Here is a 17973-nt window from a genome sequence, read left to right on the forward strand (position 1 = left end):
CGTGGGCCGCGTGCTGGCCCCGTGGGTTGCGGCAGCCGCGAAAGGAGTTTAGCCAGCCGCCAGAGCAGACGCCAAGGGTCCGTCGAGAGCTTGCCGGCCAGCCATCGATCGCAAACACGCTCAAGCCTCGTAGTATCTATCCATCGTCCAACCAACTCACCGCCCTCCGCCGCATATACCCTTCGCCCGCCCGCGTCGCTCACCACGCGGCCCATCGCCCGAGTCTGCCTCTGCCAACCGAGACACGATCCCAGCCAGCGTCATCGGCCTCAGAGGGCCCGACGACAAGATGGGTCTATCGGGCTACTGCTCCAAGCTGTTCAGCTCCTGCTGCGGCGGTGCGTCCCCGCTGCTGCCCACCGCGTCCACGACTTGCTTCTGACCACCTTCCAGGCCGCTCCAAGGATGGCTTGTACGATCCTGTGCTCGCCGACAGCGAGCGGGAGGCCGTTGCCGACCTGCTTGGCTATCTCGAGAACGTGCGTGATGGCCCATGGCCCTAACAACCCACGACACCTTGCTGATGAGCTTCAACAGAGGGCCGAGACCGACTTCTTCTCCGGCGATCCTCTCCGCGCCTTGAGCACGCTGGTGTACTCCGACAACATTGACCTGCAGCGGAGCGCGAGCTTAACCTTCGCCGAGATAACAGAACGAGGTGTGTAGCTGCTCGCCTGTTGCCATTTGTCTGGCGGCGTCCACGTATGCTAACTGCAGTCTTCCTTCGAGCAGACGTCCGAGAAGTCGATCGCGACACGCTGGAGCCCATCCTCTTCCTTCTCCAGAACAGCGATATCGAAGTGCAGCGGGCGGCAAGTGCGGCATTAGGCAACCTCGCCGTCAACAGTACGTCGCCGTGGCTCCCAGATATCTCCCACAGGCTAACAGCTCGCAGCGGAGAACAAAGTTCGCATCGTCCAGCTCGGTGGTCTCGGTCCGCTCATCAAGCAGATGAACTCGCCGAACGTGGAGGTGCAGTGCAACGCTGTCGGCTGCATTACAAACTTGGCAACGCATGAGGAAAACAAGGCAAAGATTGCTCGGTCAGGAGCTCTGCCTCCGCTCACTAGACTTGCGAAGTCCAGGGACATGCGGGTTCAGCGAAACGCTACCGGCGCACTACTCAACATGACGCACTCTGGTATGAATTTTGCCGTGTCGCCTAATTTTAAACCGAAATGGCATTGACATAGTGGCAGATGACAACCGTCAACAGCTCGTGAACGCCGGAGCGATACCTGTCCTTGTCCAACTGCTCTCTTCCCCCGACGTGGACGTCCAATACTACTGCACAACGGCTCTTAGCAACATCGCTGTCGATGGGCAGAACCGGAAGAGGCTGGCGCAGACCGAAAGCCGTCTCGTACAGTCACTTGTACATCTTATGGACTCTTCGTCTCCCAAGGTCCAGTGCCAGGCGGCTTTGGCGTTGCGGAACCTTGCGTCGGACGAGCGCTACCAGCTTGAGATTGTTAGGGCTCGCGGGCTTCCCTCCCTCCTTCGACTGCTCCAATCGTCGTATCTCCCTCTGATCCTCTCCGCTGTGGCGTGTATCCGCAACATTTCCATCCACCCCTCTAATGAATCTCCTATCATCGACGCCGGATTCCTTGGACCTCTGGTCGATCTCCTTGGGTCTACGGAGAACGAGGAAATCCAATGCCACGCCATCTCTACCCTTCGCAACCTTGCAGCAAGCTCGGACCGCAACAAGCAGCTGGTGCTCGAGGCTGGTGCTGTGCAGAAGTGCAAGCAGCTGGTCCTGAATGTGCCTTTGACCGTCCAGTCGGAAATGACCGCTGCCGTTGCTGTGCTTGCTTTGAGCGATGAATTGAAGCCTCATCTTCTGAACCTTGGCGTCTTCGATGTGCTTATTCCCCTCACCGAGTCGGACAGCATCGAAGTGCAGGGTAACAGTGCTGCTGCTCTTGGTAATCTCTCGTCCAAGGGTATGTTGTTCGTTCCTGGCGCAAAGTGTGGACATATGGCTAACGGAGCTTCAGTGGGCGATTACACCATCTTCTTGCAGAACTGGAACGAGCCTAATGGCGGCATTCACGGCTACCTTTCGAGGTTCCTCGACAGCGGAGACCCAACGTTCCAACACATTGCGATCTGGACACTCCTGCAGCTCCTCGAGTCGGACGACTCCAGGTTGCTCAACCTCATTGGCAAATCGAGCTCTATTGTCACGATGGTCAAGAGCATCGCGGATCGCAACATCGAGTCGGACGATGAGGACAATGAAGACGGCGAGGGCGAGGTCGTCAGCCTGGCACGACGATGCCTGGAGCTGCTCGGAAACACTCCCAAGACTCTGATGGAGGGTTGAGATCCCAATTCCCCTTGGTTCTATCGTTGTCCGATGGTAGTGGCGTGGGCACATTCCCCTCTTCCGTAAGGCATGATTTAAAAAATTACACTTCCGGCGCAGGCAGGCGTTATTCTCGGGACAACGCACCCGGAACGCGATTCAATTCTTCTGTTTTCCATTTTCATAGCGAGCATGGGCGGAGCAAGGATGTCGTTTTCCTTTTCCTCTGTTGTCTCACTCCAGGGCGTGTTTTCATTATACCACATTGATGTGCACGAATCAGTAAATCCTCTCTTTTTGCTTTTCTTTGTCGCGCTTTGCTTTCAGTACGCGTTGGGCATTCGTAAGTTGGGCATGGAGGCGGTTGCGGACGTGGTAGAGATTGGGTCTGTGTCTCCGGGAAGGAAGGGATGAGGATGTGAAGAGCAAACGCAGCTTGGTGTCTCTTCGTTCAGCTGATCAGGACTTATCTTTCATGGCGGGGCAGCTATTTTGTAATTGAAATGGAAGAAACAAGGATGTGGTGGCTGCTCCGGTGGACTAAGTTTGCGGTTGTGGGATGTAGAGTTCTTCAAGTAATGACCTAAGCATAGACTTCTTTGAAATTGACGCGTTTGCTTTTGGATACCCCGCCTGCTAGGTGCCGCTTCGTGGCTTCCTTGATTGCTTTCTCATGCTCTTGCGCAACTTTGCCCACTGCCGTCCACTTTTGATATGCAATTATGCGGTGAGATGATCGGAACTCGAAGCCAATAGGAAGGGCATTCGGCCAATGAAGCACTGACAAGAAGGCATGTGGCGGGGTAACAAATGCAAGATGGTGATAGGCCCAGTTTCCCAGTTTCCCAGAGATCGAGGCGCCCGCTGCCAGGGCCGCCGAAACGAGATCGGACCAGGGGCAACGTGTACCGCTAGTGATGTGCAGACGTGCATTTTGTCGGTTCAGTCGCTTACGGTTGCAATAACATAAGCTTCTCGCTAGTCTAGCACTTCTCGGACTGCGACGGTCGAGGGTAGACGACTGGGCCAGTTGCCGTTTTGGGCAGTACTTATCGCATCGCTTATCGCAGCGCAACTCTCAACGCCTCGAACGTCCTTCCTTCCTATCGCCGATGATTGACGAGCACTACCATTTCACACTGAGAATATTTGGTAGTTCACCCCGCGATCATGTCGGCCATCGGAGGGGACCGTTCCGCCCCGGACGAGCAGCCCTTCTCCTTCCACCAAGCCAGCAACGCGCAGCAGCAGAAGCCTTACGCACCATCAACCAATGACCATGAGGGCGAAGACAGCGACGGAACCGCCGCTCGCGTCTTCCCATCCTTCCCGGGCCAGCAGCGTCATCAGCGCCGCGTCAACCGGCGCGGGCTCTGGACCCTGCTGCTTCTGCTGGCCTTCACCACCATGGGCACACGGCTGTTCAGCCTGCCGCTCAACCGCGCCGTCGAGCTGCGGTACTGCCGCGCCTACTACGAGCGGTTGGGCGATCCGTCGGTGCCGCCTGTCGCGGAGATTCCGGAGGAGATGTGCAAGGTCAAGGAGGTGCAGCAGCGGCTGGCGTGGCTGCAGGGCGTGGTCGAGACGCTGATCGTCGGGATCGATCTGGCGGTGACGATGCCGTTGGGCTGGGTGGGGGACAGGTTCGGAAGGAAGGTTGTGCTGGCGCTCAATGCAGTGGGGTTTGCGTGCTTGGTGGCTTGGGTGGTGCTTGTTGGTGAGTTGCCTTCTATCACGCTCCCGGAGTTGCTATCCGGGGGGAGGCACATGTATCTTCTCCTGTTAAGTGGATCAGTCATTTGTTTGTACATGACCCTCATGACGGATAATTAATGTGTTGTTCAGGCCGCCTTGATGGAGTATTTCCGGTCGAAGCGATGGTTGCTGGCCCTTTTTTCACAATCCTGGGCGGTCACGACTGCGTTCTGACGTCGACCATCTTCGCTATGGTGACTGACCTAACCGACGATCTCATCCAAAGGCGAGCACCCAATGCCTGATTCCACTGCACGTATCACTCATACGCTAAAAGGACCTCATACATCGCCTATATCTCGTCAGTCAACTATGTTATATCGCTCTTCGGGCCGTCGTTGGCATCCTTTACTATGTCTCGCGATATCTGGCTTCCATTTTATCTGAGCATTGGTTTCTTTACCGCCGCGCTACCTACGATCTATCTTCTCCCTTCTACTGCGCCTCAACGCAGAAAAGCTTCTCCCAGCAACACTGGGCATGACGACGCCCACGAAGAAGAGTCTCTCCTTGGTTCGGACTCTATATCGGCCGTACGCTCCAATAAGCCCACGCGTCTCTCAGCGCGCATTCTTGCACCCGTCAAAACAGTTTTACGCCTGGTATTAGGCCGCCGCAACTTCCAAATCCACCTTATCGGCGGCTTTTTCCTCCCTGCACTCGCGTCCTCCAACACACATCTCCTGCCACAGTACACTTCCAAGCGGTACGACTGGAAGTTCCAGCACGTCGGCTATCTACTGTCCATCAAGGCCGCCGTCAACATCACGCTGCTCGCGCTTGTCATCCCCGTGACCATGAGAACGCTGCTGAAGCGCATGCCGGGAAAGGAGGTGCGCCTGAACTACAGAGGCGCACAGGTCAGCCTCACAGTCTCCATCTTGGGTGCACTTAGTATTGCAGCAGCGGGGACGGTGGGAGTGCTGATGTGTGGTAAGTGTCCTCTCTCCTGTTATCTCATGTATTCTCTTTCCCCACCTTTTGAAGTTTGCATCTCGCCCTGCGCGCGTATCCAGTATGAGCCATAAGCAAAACGTGGTGCATAGTTGGATTTTTTTTTTCACTGACTAAAGACACCGCGACTGAGCAGCTCTCATCATATATGCTCTCGGCTCGGCCCTCCCGGTGTTCACCATGTCCTTGGTCGAATCCGCACCGATAGCAGCAGCAGCCGCCGCCGCCACCGCCTCATCCTCATCATTATCGTCAACTACACCATCCATCGCCGACGAGGATGTAACTCAGGCGGATCGAGAGGAGTCGTCCTTCCGGGATGACGACAGCCGTCCGAACCGCAACAGCACGTGCAACAACAACCATAGCAATAACGCACAACAGGACTATAGCGTCGTCATGCTGGTCAAGACGGTGGGGTCACTCGTGGGTGCACCGCTCATGACTCTCGCTTGGGTGAAGGGAATCGGGCTGGGCGGAGCGGCCTTGGGGTTGCCGTATTTCTTGTCTTCGGTTAGTAGTTGCTTGGTTCCTTCACTTCCTCTTTCGGTTTCAAATATTCAAACCCAGTTTGTTTTCTCTTTTTTTTTTGTTGGCAGACTGGATTACTCGTTTCTTGCTGATGGTTCGTCACTAATGATGACAGATTCTGTACGCCGGTGCGGCCGCCGTGCTGTGCCTTTTGAGGCTTTGAACAGCGCAACTGAGTGTAGATCGATCGTGACCAGACCTACCCGTTTCTTCTTGGCACGTACCGGGCGCGGGCTGTTTTATGTGCTTCCTCTCATGTACCTTGACTGTTATTCGAGACACTTTTGAGCAGAATGCCCCACCCGATATTCAGCAGATTTGGAACTTGAGCCTCTGTAGAATGCCGAACGAGATTCAGGAACGTTTCAAAGACGTGGGATCATGTCCCATTCAGTGTCCATTGTGATGATACATGCCAATGTACAAATTAATTTCTTTTTGTTGTGATCATGGCACCATTTCCAGATGCATGACCAAAAGCCTCCCAGAAAGAAACCCGCACTCGCAAACCGCGCCCCCAACTTCCCCTCTCCAAAAACCCAATCCAATCATTTGGCCGAAACGGGGGAACCAATTTTTTTCGTGTTTTCGATGGTCTCCCATGCATCGTCCTGAAATCGAGGTTGAAGCAAATGAGTCGCGTATGCATTTAACCGCGAGTCTTAGTCTTAGGGGTACCGCTCTTGACACGGCGAGCCTCCGGGCGGTTCAGGTGGCCGGCAGGAATCCAGCTCTCATCGAAGCCCTTGGCGCCAGAGGTGACAGCAGGGCCGTCAGCGCCGACAACGCCAACCTGGTCAGCGGGGTCGACAGCCTTGGTGCCCTTGGAAGAAGTCTTGGCGCGCTCGCCACCCTTGCCACGGCCCTTCTTCTGAGGGAACAGCGTAGTGATCCAAGTGTTGTAGATGAAGTAGCAGGTACCGGCGAAGACGGAAGCAAGGACGAAGTAGAGGAAAAGACTGCATTCGGTCAGAAAACAAAGCGAAATTGCCATTGGTTGGCAGGAATGGGCTTACATCTGAGGGTCAAAGATGCTGGTGGGCGCCTCGACAACGCTGACGGTCTCATTGTAGGCCTGGAGGGTGTAGAAAGCCTCCTTGCTGTCCCTAACAACAGCAGCAAGGTTGAGCTTGAGGTCCTGAGGGTGCATTTCGGTCTGGAAGCTGTAGGTCAAGCTGGCGCTGCTCCCGGCCCCGATGTTGATGTTGTACTTGGAGATGGTCAGGTTGCGCAAGGGCTGGCCAGTGGCAGGGCTGAGAAGGGAGCCGCCGATGAACTCAACCGTGACGGCCTCCTTCTCCTCGTTCTTGAAGTCGAGAATAGCATTGGTGGGGTGGCCATTGACGAGCTTCACGCCGAAGATCTCGGAGTTGGGGAACGAAGCGCTGACCGAAACAGCTAGGTTGGCTGAAGTGCTCGGGTTGTCAATCTCCTCCTCGATAGCGTTCTGGACGGATCAGTGGTCAGCGACGAAGCTAGCGCGATATGACCCAGATGTGCCTGATGTCATTTAGGAAGTAATTTGGAAGAGCGTACCTCGGACGCGGCGAAGGCATTGGTCGCCAGCAGAGACAAGAACAACGAGGCCGTGAGCTTGGGAAACCACATGGTTGCGAGCGAACACCGGGGAGTGGATGGGGAATGCGCAGAGGGGATGGGGAGAGAAAGGTCAAGCTGGCGAGAGGACACTTGGAGTTCGGCGTCGAAGCGCGGGCGAGGATGAGCCGGGGCCAGACGGCCAAGCTTGTCGCGATCGGGCAAGGCGCGGCTGTGGGGTCGAGACGAACATCGACAGCTCTCCGTCACGAGCGCCAGCACACTACTCTATATAGTTTGCGCTGACGAGATGCAGCCTGCCGCACGCGAGTCTGCGACTGCCCGCCTCGTCCAGCCCGCCAGCGCGCAGGCGCGGGCGGGGCCTGTCCAATCACGCGCAGCAACTGCAGGTCTCTGCGCGCCCCGAGAACGACGCGCCGGAATGATGACTCCTCCACAGCGAGCTGAAGCTCCGACTAAGACAGCTCTGGTGAATCAGAGAGCGCCTGTCCCACCGCCCATGCGGACGGTTAGCACGGCTGGGACGCGTAGCAGCGGCGCCCGCCGTCCACGGCCATTCTAGATCCAATAAAGCACCAAGTCACCGTACAGCCGTTGGTGTAACCCCAGACCCTGAGGCCTGTTGAAAAAGGCAGTGGCCTATGTGCGAGCGTTTCTCAGTTCGCGCCCGCCCGCCCTCGCCCTCACCTGCCCTCTCTTTCCACAAGATCCGACGCGCCTGCTGCCTACAAAGCAGATGCCTACTTGCGCTTGTCTGATACCACCCTTCTCCTCCACAACATCACAACCGTGCGCACCCCCGTCCCCATGCCCAAGCTACCCACGCCGTTCGACATGTCAAACCAGACCGCCTCGCCGTCGCCCGGTCACGCCTACGTCGACGGCCACACCGGCGACCTCTGGGGCCGCTACCGTGAGATTCAGCTTGCCAGCGACAAGACAAACTCCCTGATCGAGGAACTCCTCTGCCGTTACGACACGCTCAGCGAGCAGTTCAGGAAAGAAATCGAGGATCATGACCGCGAACGCGAATACAACCGCATCGCCCAGCGCAGCCTCAAAGACATGGAAACCACCATTCTGAACATGCAGGGCAACATGGTCGGTATTCACGAATCGTCCTTGACTACACACACTGAGATGCCCCAGGATCGAGATGCATTTGTCTTAGTCCTTGTTGATGGCGATGGCCTCATCGTAAGCCTCCACCCCGCACCGCGTTTCACTGCTGCTGACCTGGAACTTGAAGTTCAACGACCAACTTTTGTCTGAGGGCGCCAACGGCGGCCAGCGCGCTGCCGGCGCTCTGGAAGAGGGTGTCTACAAATATGTACGCACCCAAGTCAAGGGAATGCCACCCAACATTAAGGTGACTGCGCGCGTATATGCAAATGCGAAAGGCCTGGCCGACACTTGCGCCCGCGCCGGAATTGCAACCAAAGCTGAAGTGCAAGATTTCATGATCGGATTCACCGGCGCCAAGTTCCTCATGGACTTTGTTGATGTTGGTTCTGGAAAGGACAGGGCTGATGAAAAGATAGTTGGTGAGTTTATCTCCGCACGCCTGCTACAGAAACCATGTCCAGCAAGGGAAGCTGTGTCGTTCATTCGAGACAAATGACCTTGTCGTTTCGACACATCTGCCCCAACTTGAGCCGGTATCCCCAGCTCTTGATAGTTCGTGGCTGTCTGTCTTAACATTCTGCTGATCAACTGGCTCTAGAGCATCTGAAATTGAACCTTTACAGCCCGACTTGCCGCCACATTATGCTTGGGTGCTCTCACGACAACGGTTATGCTCGCATTTTGGGAGAAATCTCTAATTACGACTATCTGGTGGATAAGATAACCTTGCTGGAAGGGGTGCCGTTTGGCAGGGAGTTTGCAGCTCTGCCATTCTTCAAAATCCAAAAGTTTGAGGGTCTGTTTCGTCCGCACAAAATCAACACATTCGGCATGGACGGCCTCCCCACTCCTTTTCCACCGCCGGGACTTGGCAGTCTGACAACGACCGCAAACAAGGTGAACGGAGTTATCAAAGTCTCAAGTCCCAGTCCCAGTGTTGCTCCTGCTACAACCGCTGGTGCGTCTGCTGGTTGGGCCAATGTCGCTGCGAAGGCGGCTTCTCTGCCTCTTGCTGGATCGAAGCAGAGTACTCGCGATCCAAACAACATTCCTCGTAACCGCAAGGGCCAGCGTATCGACCCTCCGACGAAAAACTATGATAAGGAGGAAACCAACCGCGTCAAGCGTATCAAGATGTGCAATGTCCATTTCTTGCGTCATGAGTGCCCCTTCGGCAGCAATTGCACTCATGTTCACGACTACAAACCCAACAAATCTGAGCTGGACACCCTCAAGTTGGTTGCACGTATGGCGCCTTGCATCCACGGCACAGGTTGCGATGATCCGAAGTGTATCTATGGTCACCGTTGCCCGTTCCCGCCGTTCGGCAGCAAGAAAACCGGCAAGAACTGCATCTTCCTAGATGATTGCAAGTTTCCACTTGAGATGCATAACATGGACATGAATGTTGTTCAGTACACTACCATTCGTTAAAAGGAACTTGATTACCAAGGGGGAATTAAATTGCACATGGGTGGCTTGTATGGATTTACCAGTTAAAGGACTAGCGTTCGGCAAAGTAGTACAACCCTTCAGCAAGATCAATGAATTTGTGAAGACAAGGATAAAAATTTGTTGGTCACTAAGCCATAGCGACCTGACCGCGACAGCGTCCTCGAAGAACAACAAGCGTCACCCAAACCTTGCAGTGTTTTTTATTTCAGCTCAAAAAGAGAGGCCCCTTTATGAACATGTGCATGAGTATTTATTTCCTAACTATACGACTGTCCCCTATGCAACCATATGATGGGTTGAAGCTCTCCACCAGGCCTGGCTGTGTACAACGTGTCCTCCAGAGAAGTACTCCAGTAGCTTTATTGGGACTACTGATTATTGTTGAGAACTTCCGAAGACGTTTTTCATATGAGCTTTAGAATGCGGACATGAAAAACAAGTGCGGCCTACTGCTGGCTTTGTAACTTGCGGGCCCTGTCGGATGCGATCTGACACATTGCCTATTAGACAGACAGGGGTCAGTGACGCAAATCCAACTATCGCTCCGTGCGGGTCTCTACCTTGATGGCTTCATGTCGCTCTGCGTTTACGTCCCCCCTCTCTATTCTCTCCTTCATGTTCTTGAAGATCTCGGGCCTGCTACGGCCATTGACAAAGACACTGATCGGAAATTAGCAATGTGTGCATCAGGCTTCACCCCACTCTTGCCCCGCACTCACACATATCTGAGACCGGGGAATTTCTGCTCATACTCCTCGTTGAGCCGCTTCAACTCCGCTGCTTCGGCCTCGGCGCCAGGGCCAGCCTTGCTTAGATTGGCCTGCTCGGCCCTGCTCTGTGCGCTCTCGACCTTCTTCTCGCCAAGGCGCGGATGGGCGCCGAGGATCTGCTCCAACCACGCAGTGTCGCTGGTGCTGGGGCTCTCGGCAAGCTCGGTCAGCTGGATGCCAACAGCAGCAATCAGATCGTCATAGGAGGCGAACTGCGTGCCGCTGAGCAGAGGCAGGGCGAGATTGTGCAGCGGCTGCGACGGCTCGAACAGCAAGTCCAACACGTAGGTGCGGTCGCCTGTCGCGGCGGTCGTGAGCGACGCGACTGCCGGCAGATTGAGGGTCGGCGGCGTGGGCGTGGTGCGCTGCGGCCACTCGGGCGTCTGCACCGTCTTGAGGTCCATGGCGGGATTTGGGTTGAGGGGGTGGTGCACACAAGCAGCAATCTCGAGCCACGGGGCGAACCAGGAGAAGCCCGACTAGACAGAGCTGGGGACGGAGGATTTTGAGCACAGCGGCAGCGCGGGGCGTCGAGGGAATTGCTTTTTCCAGGCGGGAAGGCTGCGATGTACGTCAGACGCGGGCAGCCGGGGCGCTCGATAGGCCAGGTCCCGCGGGCGGCCGATCGGCCTAGGCTCCCCGCGCAGGGCCCGTGAAAAGCCATGGATGTCGCACGGCGCTGGAGCTGCGCGCCGGGCCCATTTTTGTCGCTTGTACGGTACCCACTCTGGCGCAACGGGGATCCCGGAGCCATTGGACGCATCGGCGGCCGTTCCTGAAAATCAGAACTCAGCTCGTACGGCTCAGCTCGGGCGAGGTGGAGACGCGCGCGGCGTGGCGCGGGGAGCGTCCAACGCCGTCGGTTCGCGCGCGCGCCGGCCATTGGCTGGGCTGGTCGTCGGCGATGCGATGCCGGCTGGTGCAAGGGACGGCCGTGTGGTGGTGCTCGACATGGGTGTGCGACACAGGTCCGAGAAGCTCTGCGCGCGTCCTCCTGGCCCGCCTGGCAGAGCCGCGCGGGAGCAAAGTCTGGGAGACTACCACGGCGCGGACTGCGCTTGTGGCTTTTTCGGGAAATTTCCACAGGCACGCGTGCCCTATCACCGGGGCACGTCAACCGGGGGGAAATGGAAAAAGAAAGAGGGCTCAGGTGGGTTTGCAGTGATCGGCAAGCGTGAGCGCCGGACCCGCGCTGCCAGCCCGCCGCGTTGGCGCTGGTGCTGGAGTCAGGGCAGACCAATGCATTGCTGCAGGTCCTCGCAACGTCCGCGCCGCCCAACTTCGCGTCCCTCCCACAGACCGATCCAATTCACCACCACCTCGCTCAAATACCGCTTCATGACCGGCGGTCGCCGCGCGCCCTCCGTCGGATGCGTGTTCCACCGACAGCTGACCCAGGCCAAGCTTCAATGATCAGCCCTATCCCGTCTGAACCCCTGAGGGCCCGAAGATAGCGCGCCCTTGCCTGACGTGCCACACTCGACCTCAAGCTTAGCTTCCGCCGACACCCTTCGGCGCTGTCGCACAGCAACCCAACCAGCGCGCCCGCGCCGCCATGTCGTTGAATGGCCTGGACGATGCTCCAGTCTCCGACGCATATCAATCTGCTCTGGCCGAGGCTGGCGGCTGGTAAGCCTTCCGCGCCCCGGACTGCCTGTCTCACATATGCGCAGGGGTGGTGACGATATATCTGACATCACTCAGGTTCCTACTGAAGTATGCCTCCCGCGACGCCATCGAGATCTTCAACTTTGGCGCCGGTGGCCTGAGTGAAGCCCGCGCAGCTCTGCTCGAATACGACGAGAAGTCGCCGCTATACGGTTTCCTACTATTTCGCCGCCGCAAGGTCCTGCTCAAATACGTGCCCGAAGGCACCTCACGATTGCTGCAAGGTACGCCGAACCATCCTGGGCCGGTCTGCTCCAAGAGAGGCGTGGAAACTGATACTATAACATCTGAGTGCAGCTCGCGTCACCGTCCACTTTACCGAAATCGAAGAGAAGTTCACGCCGCACGACTCCGTATTCAGCTTCTCAACCCCGCAAGAGCTCTCCGACCATGCCCTCTCAGCAGCGAACTCCCTACACACAGCCGCGCCGTCGACAAGCGCGTCATCAACAAGCTCGAAGAAAAAATTGGATGGGATAAACGAGGATGCGGAGGATAGTCAAGGAACAAGTGCGAAGGGCGAGGGTGCTGCGTTGGAAAGAACAGAGACGGTGGCATCGACAACGAAGGTAGAAGCGGCGCCCGATACGGCATCAATACGGTCACGTCCACTCTCGCCTACCGGATACGAAGAGAGGCGGCCCGGGACGCCAGGAACGTCTGGGGGCGACGCCAGCTCTGTGATCGCCAGTCCGAGGGGTTACGCACAGTCGGTCAGATCCTTTAAATCTCTCAACCACTTCGACCAGCACTACGACGACCCGAACCGCCGCTCCTCCTCCCAGACTGCCCGCGCAGACATCGACTTCTCCTACCTCTACAAACCGAAAGTCAAGCTCGGTCCCCGCCCTACTCAGGAACCGCTTTCGCACGCGGCAGAGTCCAAGAGCGCCAAGCTCCCTGCGAGCCTGAAGGCCGCTGTTCGCAGCAAGGGGAGCTCTTCGCGGCCCAAATCCAGGGATTCGAGTACGGTGCCCAGTACAGGCCTCCGGCCCCCGCCGCCCGTTCCCACGATTTCAGAGATGCCCACGAATACCCCTGCGCGCCCCACGTCCAGCACCGGTGCGAAATCCATTGCAAGTTCCGTTAAGTCGCCCGGCATTACCCCAGAAAAGCAGCGCTTGATGCGCGCAGTTGAGCTTCGAAAGAAACAGAAGGCCGCGCAGCTAGCGAGACAAAAGCCCAACAAAAAGCATGGCGATGCAGTTGCCACGGCAGATGCCGTGGAGAAGGTGAAATCAGCGGAGGAGACGGCGCCAGAGGCAGCGCCAGTGGAGGAGGACGATGTCGCATCACATCGCGAAACGACGTCGAGTACGGATTCGGGGTCGACTTTAAAGCCTGATGAGGCTCCAGAAACGCCCGACCACACTAAGGCTGACTCCGGCGTGCAATTGATGATCAGTGGAGCCGGAGATGAAGAAGACGCTCGGCCACCCACTCCTGTCGCGTCCTCCCCAATATCCGTTCAGGAGTCGTCGAATCCGTCATCCACGCGCCCCTCGTCCATCTCAGATGGTGGCGACCGCAAGGAAGGACTGGATTCAGACGAGCAGGCAGAAATCGCGTCGCCACTCGACGGGGCCGCGGAAACTTCGCTCGGTCTTCCATCGGCGGCGGAGCCAGCGCCAGCGCGGGCCTCCGGTGCCGAGCATCCCAATTGGGATGTTTCATCATCTCCTGACAGGGGGGAGACGGGAGAACATCAAACAGCGGCCGCCAAGGGCCCGGAACTGTCAGAGGATTTTACCACGGCACTGCCGTCTTCCTCTTCCCTTCCAGAACGCCGCTCCACCACGAAGAGCAAGCGTCGCGTCCCCGTCGACCCCATCCGTGTCGAGCCCGACGCGGAAAGTTCCGACGACGACTTTGACTACCTGTCCGACGACTCCCTGATGGAGGAACTGCAGAGCGCGACGGTCGAAGAGGCCAAGCCAATGTCCGTATCCAAATCGCCCATCATGTCTATTTTCCCCCGCCGGAAATCCCAGGCCTCCACCCTGTCAACAAAGTCGGCTGAGCATCGCGTTAACTCCAACCCTCTTTCCATGTACAGGACGGTCACTCCGACCCGGCTTTCCCCTTCGCCCGAAGGCCAGCTCGGCGTTAGCCAGCAGCTTGGCGTCGGTCAGCGTTCTTTTTCCGCTTCGTACGCGACTGAGGCGCAGCGCGATGCGTCCCTTCTCAAGAAGAGTAATGTTTCATCAGGCATCTCGCAGCGCATCAAGGCTCTCGCCGAAAAGTCCAGCAAGGATGGTACCCCGGTGACGCTCCCCAAAGTTGGTTACACCCCGGAGAGGGGCGCCATTAGCATCGCTCAACGCTCGAACTCTTTCAGGGCATCGCACTCCGCGCAAGACAAACAGTTGAAGCGCCTCAGTAAATCCTCGTTCATTTCAGTCCCGCCGTTGGAGCGTCCCATGTCCAAGGGCGAGAACTCGAACGAAAGCATCCAGGCTGTTTACAACAAGGATGCGAACAACAAGACCGAGTCGGTCACCGTGACCGCTCGCATTGTTCGCTCCCCCCAAACGCCTGGCCAGGATGTCGAGGACTCGCCCTTGGATCTGCAGCCGAGCCCCATTACCATCGACCACAACAAGGCCGATGAGGCTGCCGCTCCGCCGTCCATCGTCATCCCTACCGCCGTCGAAGAATCTACGAAGTCACCTACCTCCGGCGACGCTTCTCCCGCGCAACAGTCGAATGCGCACCTCGAATCTCCCGCGCAACCTCTGCCCCGTTCGTCTTCGGAGAGCAGTTGGCGTTCATTTGGTCGTAGGCGTAGCGAAGCCACCTCGCCGCCACCCATGCCGCGCAGCCAGTCTATCACCAGTCTCGATAGCACTGTGACTGAAGAGGGAGACGAGAAGAAGAAGGGAAACCGGGCGAGCCGGTTACTGAAGCGTATGAGCAATAGCCTTACCACAAGCAAAAAGAGCTTGAACCAGATGATGAGTTCTGCAGTGCAGGAAGAGGCCCCTCAGCCTATTGAAGAGAAGAAGGAATCGCAACCCGGCGTTGAGATCGGCGATCTGAATGTTCAGTTCCCCGACACCCTCGTGAGTTTAACTCGTTTCTTCGATGAGTTTTACGTTACTGACGCGTAAACAGCTCTGGAAGAGAAGATGGGTCGAGATCGACGTTCAAGGCAACATCGTCCTGACCCTCTCCAAGGCCAACGATGTATGTTGCTCATCTTGTAAACCGTAGCCCCACGCTGACCAAATCCTCTAGGCATCGAAAGGTATCACCAAGCGCTACCACCTTAGCGAGTTCTCCGCCCCCTTTGCTCCTGACCAAGAACGGGAGGAGATGCCTAACAGCGTTATGCTTGACTTCCACGACGGCCGTACTCTTCAGTGTGCTTGCGAGAGCGCCCCTGGACAGACGCGCGTGCTGGGCCTTCTGAAGGAGGCTCACTCGTCTTGGTCTCAGTAGACGTTTTACTTTGACCCGTCGGTCAATACAACGTCTACTTTGATTTTGACACACACTTCTCCTCGGCGCTACTGAGTCGGGCGCAGTTCTTATCGGTATAGCCTTGATCTCGACTTTGGCGCAGTTTCCAAATATTCCCCCTTTGACACGAAATACCCGTCACCCGCGCAAAAATCTCTTTGCTAGGTGTTGCTCGCAGAAGCAACTTTTCTCCGCATGACCGCACGATCATCATCAATCAGCAATTCCTTGCATATTCCCTTTTGTCAGTGGTTGTTGGAGCATCAGATTTGGGAGTCTCTTCAAGGGTTTCTTTCCACCTGCTCCCCGTTATTCCTTTTTTTGCTACACTTTTGCTCAGCTAGTTCCTTACCTTGACAGGAGCGATATTGAGGAAAAGCGATGCTCAATTCCATCGAATTCCGGCGATCAGAAATAACTTTTTGGTAGCAGCGGGGCGGCGTAAATGTAGGCAGGCTTCTCTGGAAACGGAAAGGATTTCTTGCATTTTCGGCCTCTGTCCTTGTCCTTGCCGTTCCTTTCCTTACCTCTTCACAGTTGTGCTCTATTCCCCTTCTTGTTTGCAAGACTAGGTCTGCAAGCTGGTCATCTTCGGCAATGGTTTCAACAGTCCGGGCGACAGAAAAAGACGTAGGAAAGAAGCGGAAATGCATGCATCACGCGGTTTCTTGGTTCATCACCGCTCTTTGGTAGCTCGTAGCCGGACTTTTGCGCTCCTTTTAACCTTTTTTTTTCCTTTTTCGTCACGTTGTCATTCCCCGTTTTGATGGTGCTTATTTTCTTTCCCTTCTTGCGTTCTAGCGACCTGACTGGATCTCTTTGGCTGATCGTTTGCTGGTCGATTTCCTTAAACCTTTTTATCACGCTATGCTTCTTTCTTTTGCGCGGGCGGCAAAACTGGAATTTGCTTTAGTACACACCTGTTAGTCACCAACACCCTCGTACGGACAGACAGACAACTCTTTTCCTATTTCTTAACTTTTAACATTTTTTGGTTTTCTTCCCTTGCTTCTTTTTTTATTTCTGGCTTATGTGCCGGGGTGCGAAAGAAAGAAAGGGTAAATGAGGAATAACTTATATGCTGAACGCAAAAAATTATCCAGCAACACAATTTCCGTGGGCGAGTGTTTGAACCTTGCTAGTGAGTGAGCGTGAAGTTTCGAACTTTTTACAACGAGCTGATTTGCCGTATCCATGCTCGACTATTAATGTCTGCTGGCTCCGTTCGCATATGACGCAGGCATTTATCTTTTATTATACAGATGCCTGCCCCATTCCTTGTCACGCTATACCGCTGATGGAGATGCATGGCTGATGTGAAGCGTGCGGGCTAACAGTATACCCAGACAATTGGGAGTGCCAAAGCCTTGAGTTGCTGGCATGATTGAACAATATTGCTGTCTTCCGCGTGGTGTCGTGTCTTGTAGACGGCGTCTGGGAACACTGGCATAGGTCGTAGTACCTTTATATATACGTATGAATGTTATATTGCCGATACAGTTTCCATGACAAGAGGCAGAAGAGTCATCTCTTCCTTTTGAAACTGGGAAAAAGAAAACGGGCAACGTGCCGCATATAGTCTTCGGGACTAGATACAATATACTTCATACTTCTACCAGAAAAGAAGATTTTAGGATTGCCATAACTTTTCTTTGCACTTCCAACAATACAAAGCTGTCGATTTCTTCCACGGAACAACGCATCCCCCCCGAAACCGAACCCAGTGTTTGCTTCACCTTCGGAAAGAATGACGACCAAGAGAGGCCGGCTACCTGTCTACGGGTTGCACGCGACGCATCCACAACTCGGTCGAAGTCGTTTCTATCCAACGAAAGGACTAAAACCCCCTCCCCTCCACATAACAGCCATGATCTCAGAGAAATTAGACCCCTGCCTTTTGCACCCTCTTCCACACCATCACTCTCTTTCTCCTTTATACGTGACATGGCTGTATAACAGAGGCATTCGTTGATGCATGTTTCGTTACCATCAGAACGAGCAGAGAAGCTCGGCTCTCGGGGACGACAGCGAGGTTCAGCCAGACATCATACAGACCAACTAGCCTTATTCCCGCGGCACCCCCACCATCTTTCACACTTCCGCAAACCCCGACGAACCAACCCCTAGGCTAGGTAACTGTCCTACCTAGCACATGGAGGGAAGGGAGCCGTCCGTCGCTACGACAGAAGAGGTCAGGGTCAGGGTCAGGGTCAACGATCAGGATGCAGGATCAGGATCACAGGGTCGGGGTCGGCCCGAGATTGCATGGGAAAGGCGCGCCGTCTCTTTTCTCTCTCACCGTTCGTTGCCCTACAAATGTACTGTGTATGTACCTCTCTACCGGGGAAGAGAAAAGGGGATCATATATGTGCCGGGGAACCC

At 55.8% G+C, this 17973-nt stretch overlaps 6 protein-coding genes across 6 annotated transcripts; 4 read left to right on the top strand and 2 right to left on the bottom strand.

Moving 5' to 3' along the window:
• Positions 1–289: 289 nt before the first annotated feature.
• On the top strand, positions 290–2332 carry BKCO1_7300022 (vacuolar protein 8; the record flags this gene model as incomplete). Its single annotated transcript, XM_020278880.1, has 7 exons — positions 290–338; positions 394–479; positions 538–658; positions 733–846; positions 896–1141; positions 1200–1949; positions 2004–2332. 7 exons carry the CDS (start codon positions 290–292, stop codon positions 2330–2332), a joined length of 1695 nt encoding a protein of 564 aa, XP_020126013.1.
• A 1152-nt stretch (positions 2333–3484) lies between these two features.
• On the top strand, positions 3485–5717 carry BKCO1_7300023 (major facilitator superfamily transporter; the record flags this gene model as incomplete). Its single annotated transcript, XM_020278881.1, has 5 exons — positions 3485–4031; positions 4160–4295; positions 4347–5002; positions 5160–5536; positions 5670–5717. The coding sequence occupies 5 exons, from the start codon at positions 3485–3487 to the stop codon at positions 5715–5717; spliced, it is 1764 nt and encodes a 587-aa protein (XP_020126012.1).
• A 486-nt stretch (positions 5718–6203) lies between these two features.
• Positions 6204–7162, bottom strand: BKCO1_7300024 (signal sequence receptor alpha chain; the record flags this gene model as incomplete). Its single annotated transcript, XM_020278882.1, has 3 exons — positions 6204–6513; positions 6571–7001; positions 7091–7162. 3 exons carry the CDS (start codon positions 7160–7162, stop codon positions 6204–6206), a joined length of 813 nt encoding a protein of 270 aa, XP_020126018.1.
• Positions 7163–7918: 756 nt separating this feature from the next.
• Positions 7919–9670, top strand: BKCO1_7300025 (c-x8-c-x5-c-x3-h type zinc finger protein; the record flags this gene model as incomplete). The annotated part of the gene is made up of 3 exons (XM_020278883.1): positions 7919–8308; positions 8361–8655; positions 8835–9670. 3 exons carry the CDS (start codon positions 7919–7921, stop codon positions 9668–9670), a joined length of 1521 nt encoding a protein of 506 aa, XP_020126017.1.
• A 557-nt stretch (positions 9671–10227) lies between these two features.
• BKCO1_7300026 (ohcu decarboxylase protein) lies at positions 10228–10865 on the bottom strand (the record flags this gene model as incomplete). The annotated part of the gene is made up of 2 exons (XM_020278884.1): positions 10228–10351; positions 10411–10865. The coding sequence occupies 2 exons, from the start codon at positions 10863–10865 to the stop codon at positions 10228–10230; spliced, it is 579 nt and encodes a 192-aa protein (XP_020125984.1).
• A 1151-nt stretch (positions 10866–12016) lies between these two features.
• On the top strand, positions 12017–15570 carry BKCO1_7300027 (gpi-anchored cell surface glycoprotein; the record flags this gene model as incomplete). The annotated part of the gene is made up of 5 exons (XM_020278885.1): positions 12017–12090; positions 12166–12353; positions 12427–15191; positions 15244–15315; positions 15367–15570. The coding sequence occupies 5 exons, from the start codon at positions 12017–12019 to the stop codon at positions 15568–15570; spliced, it is 3303 nt and encodes a 1100-aa protein (XP_020126016.1).
• Positions 15571–17973: the final 2403 nt, after the last annotated feature.

Source organism: Diplodia corticola (genome assembly GCF_001883845.1).
Source record: "Diplodia corticola strain CBS 112549 chromosome Unknown scaffold73, whole genome shotgun sequence".
Lineage (NCBI taxonomy): Eukaryota > Fungi > Ascomycota > Dothideomycetes > Botryosphaeriales > Botryosphaeriaceae > Diplodia > Diplodia corticola.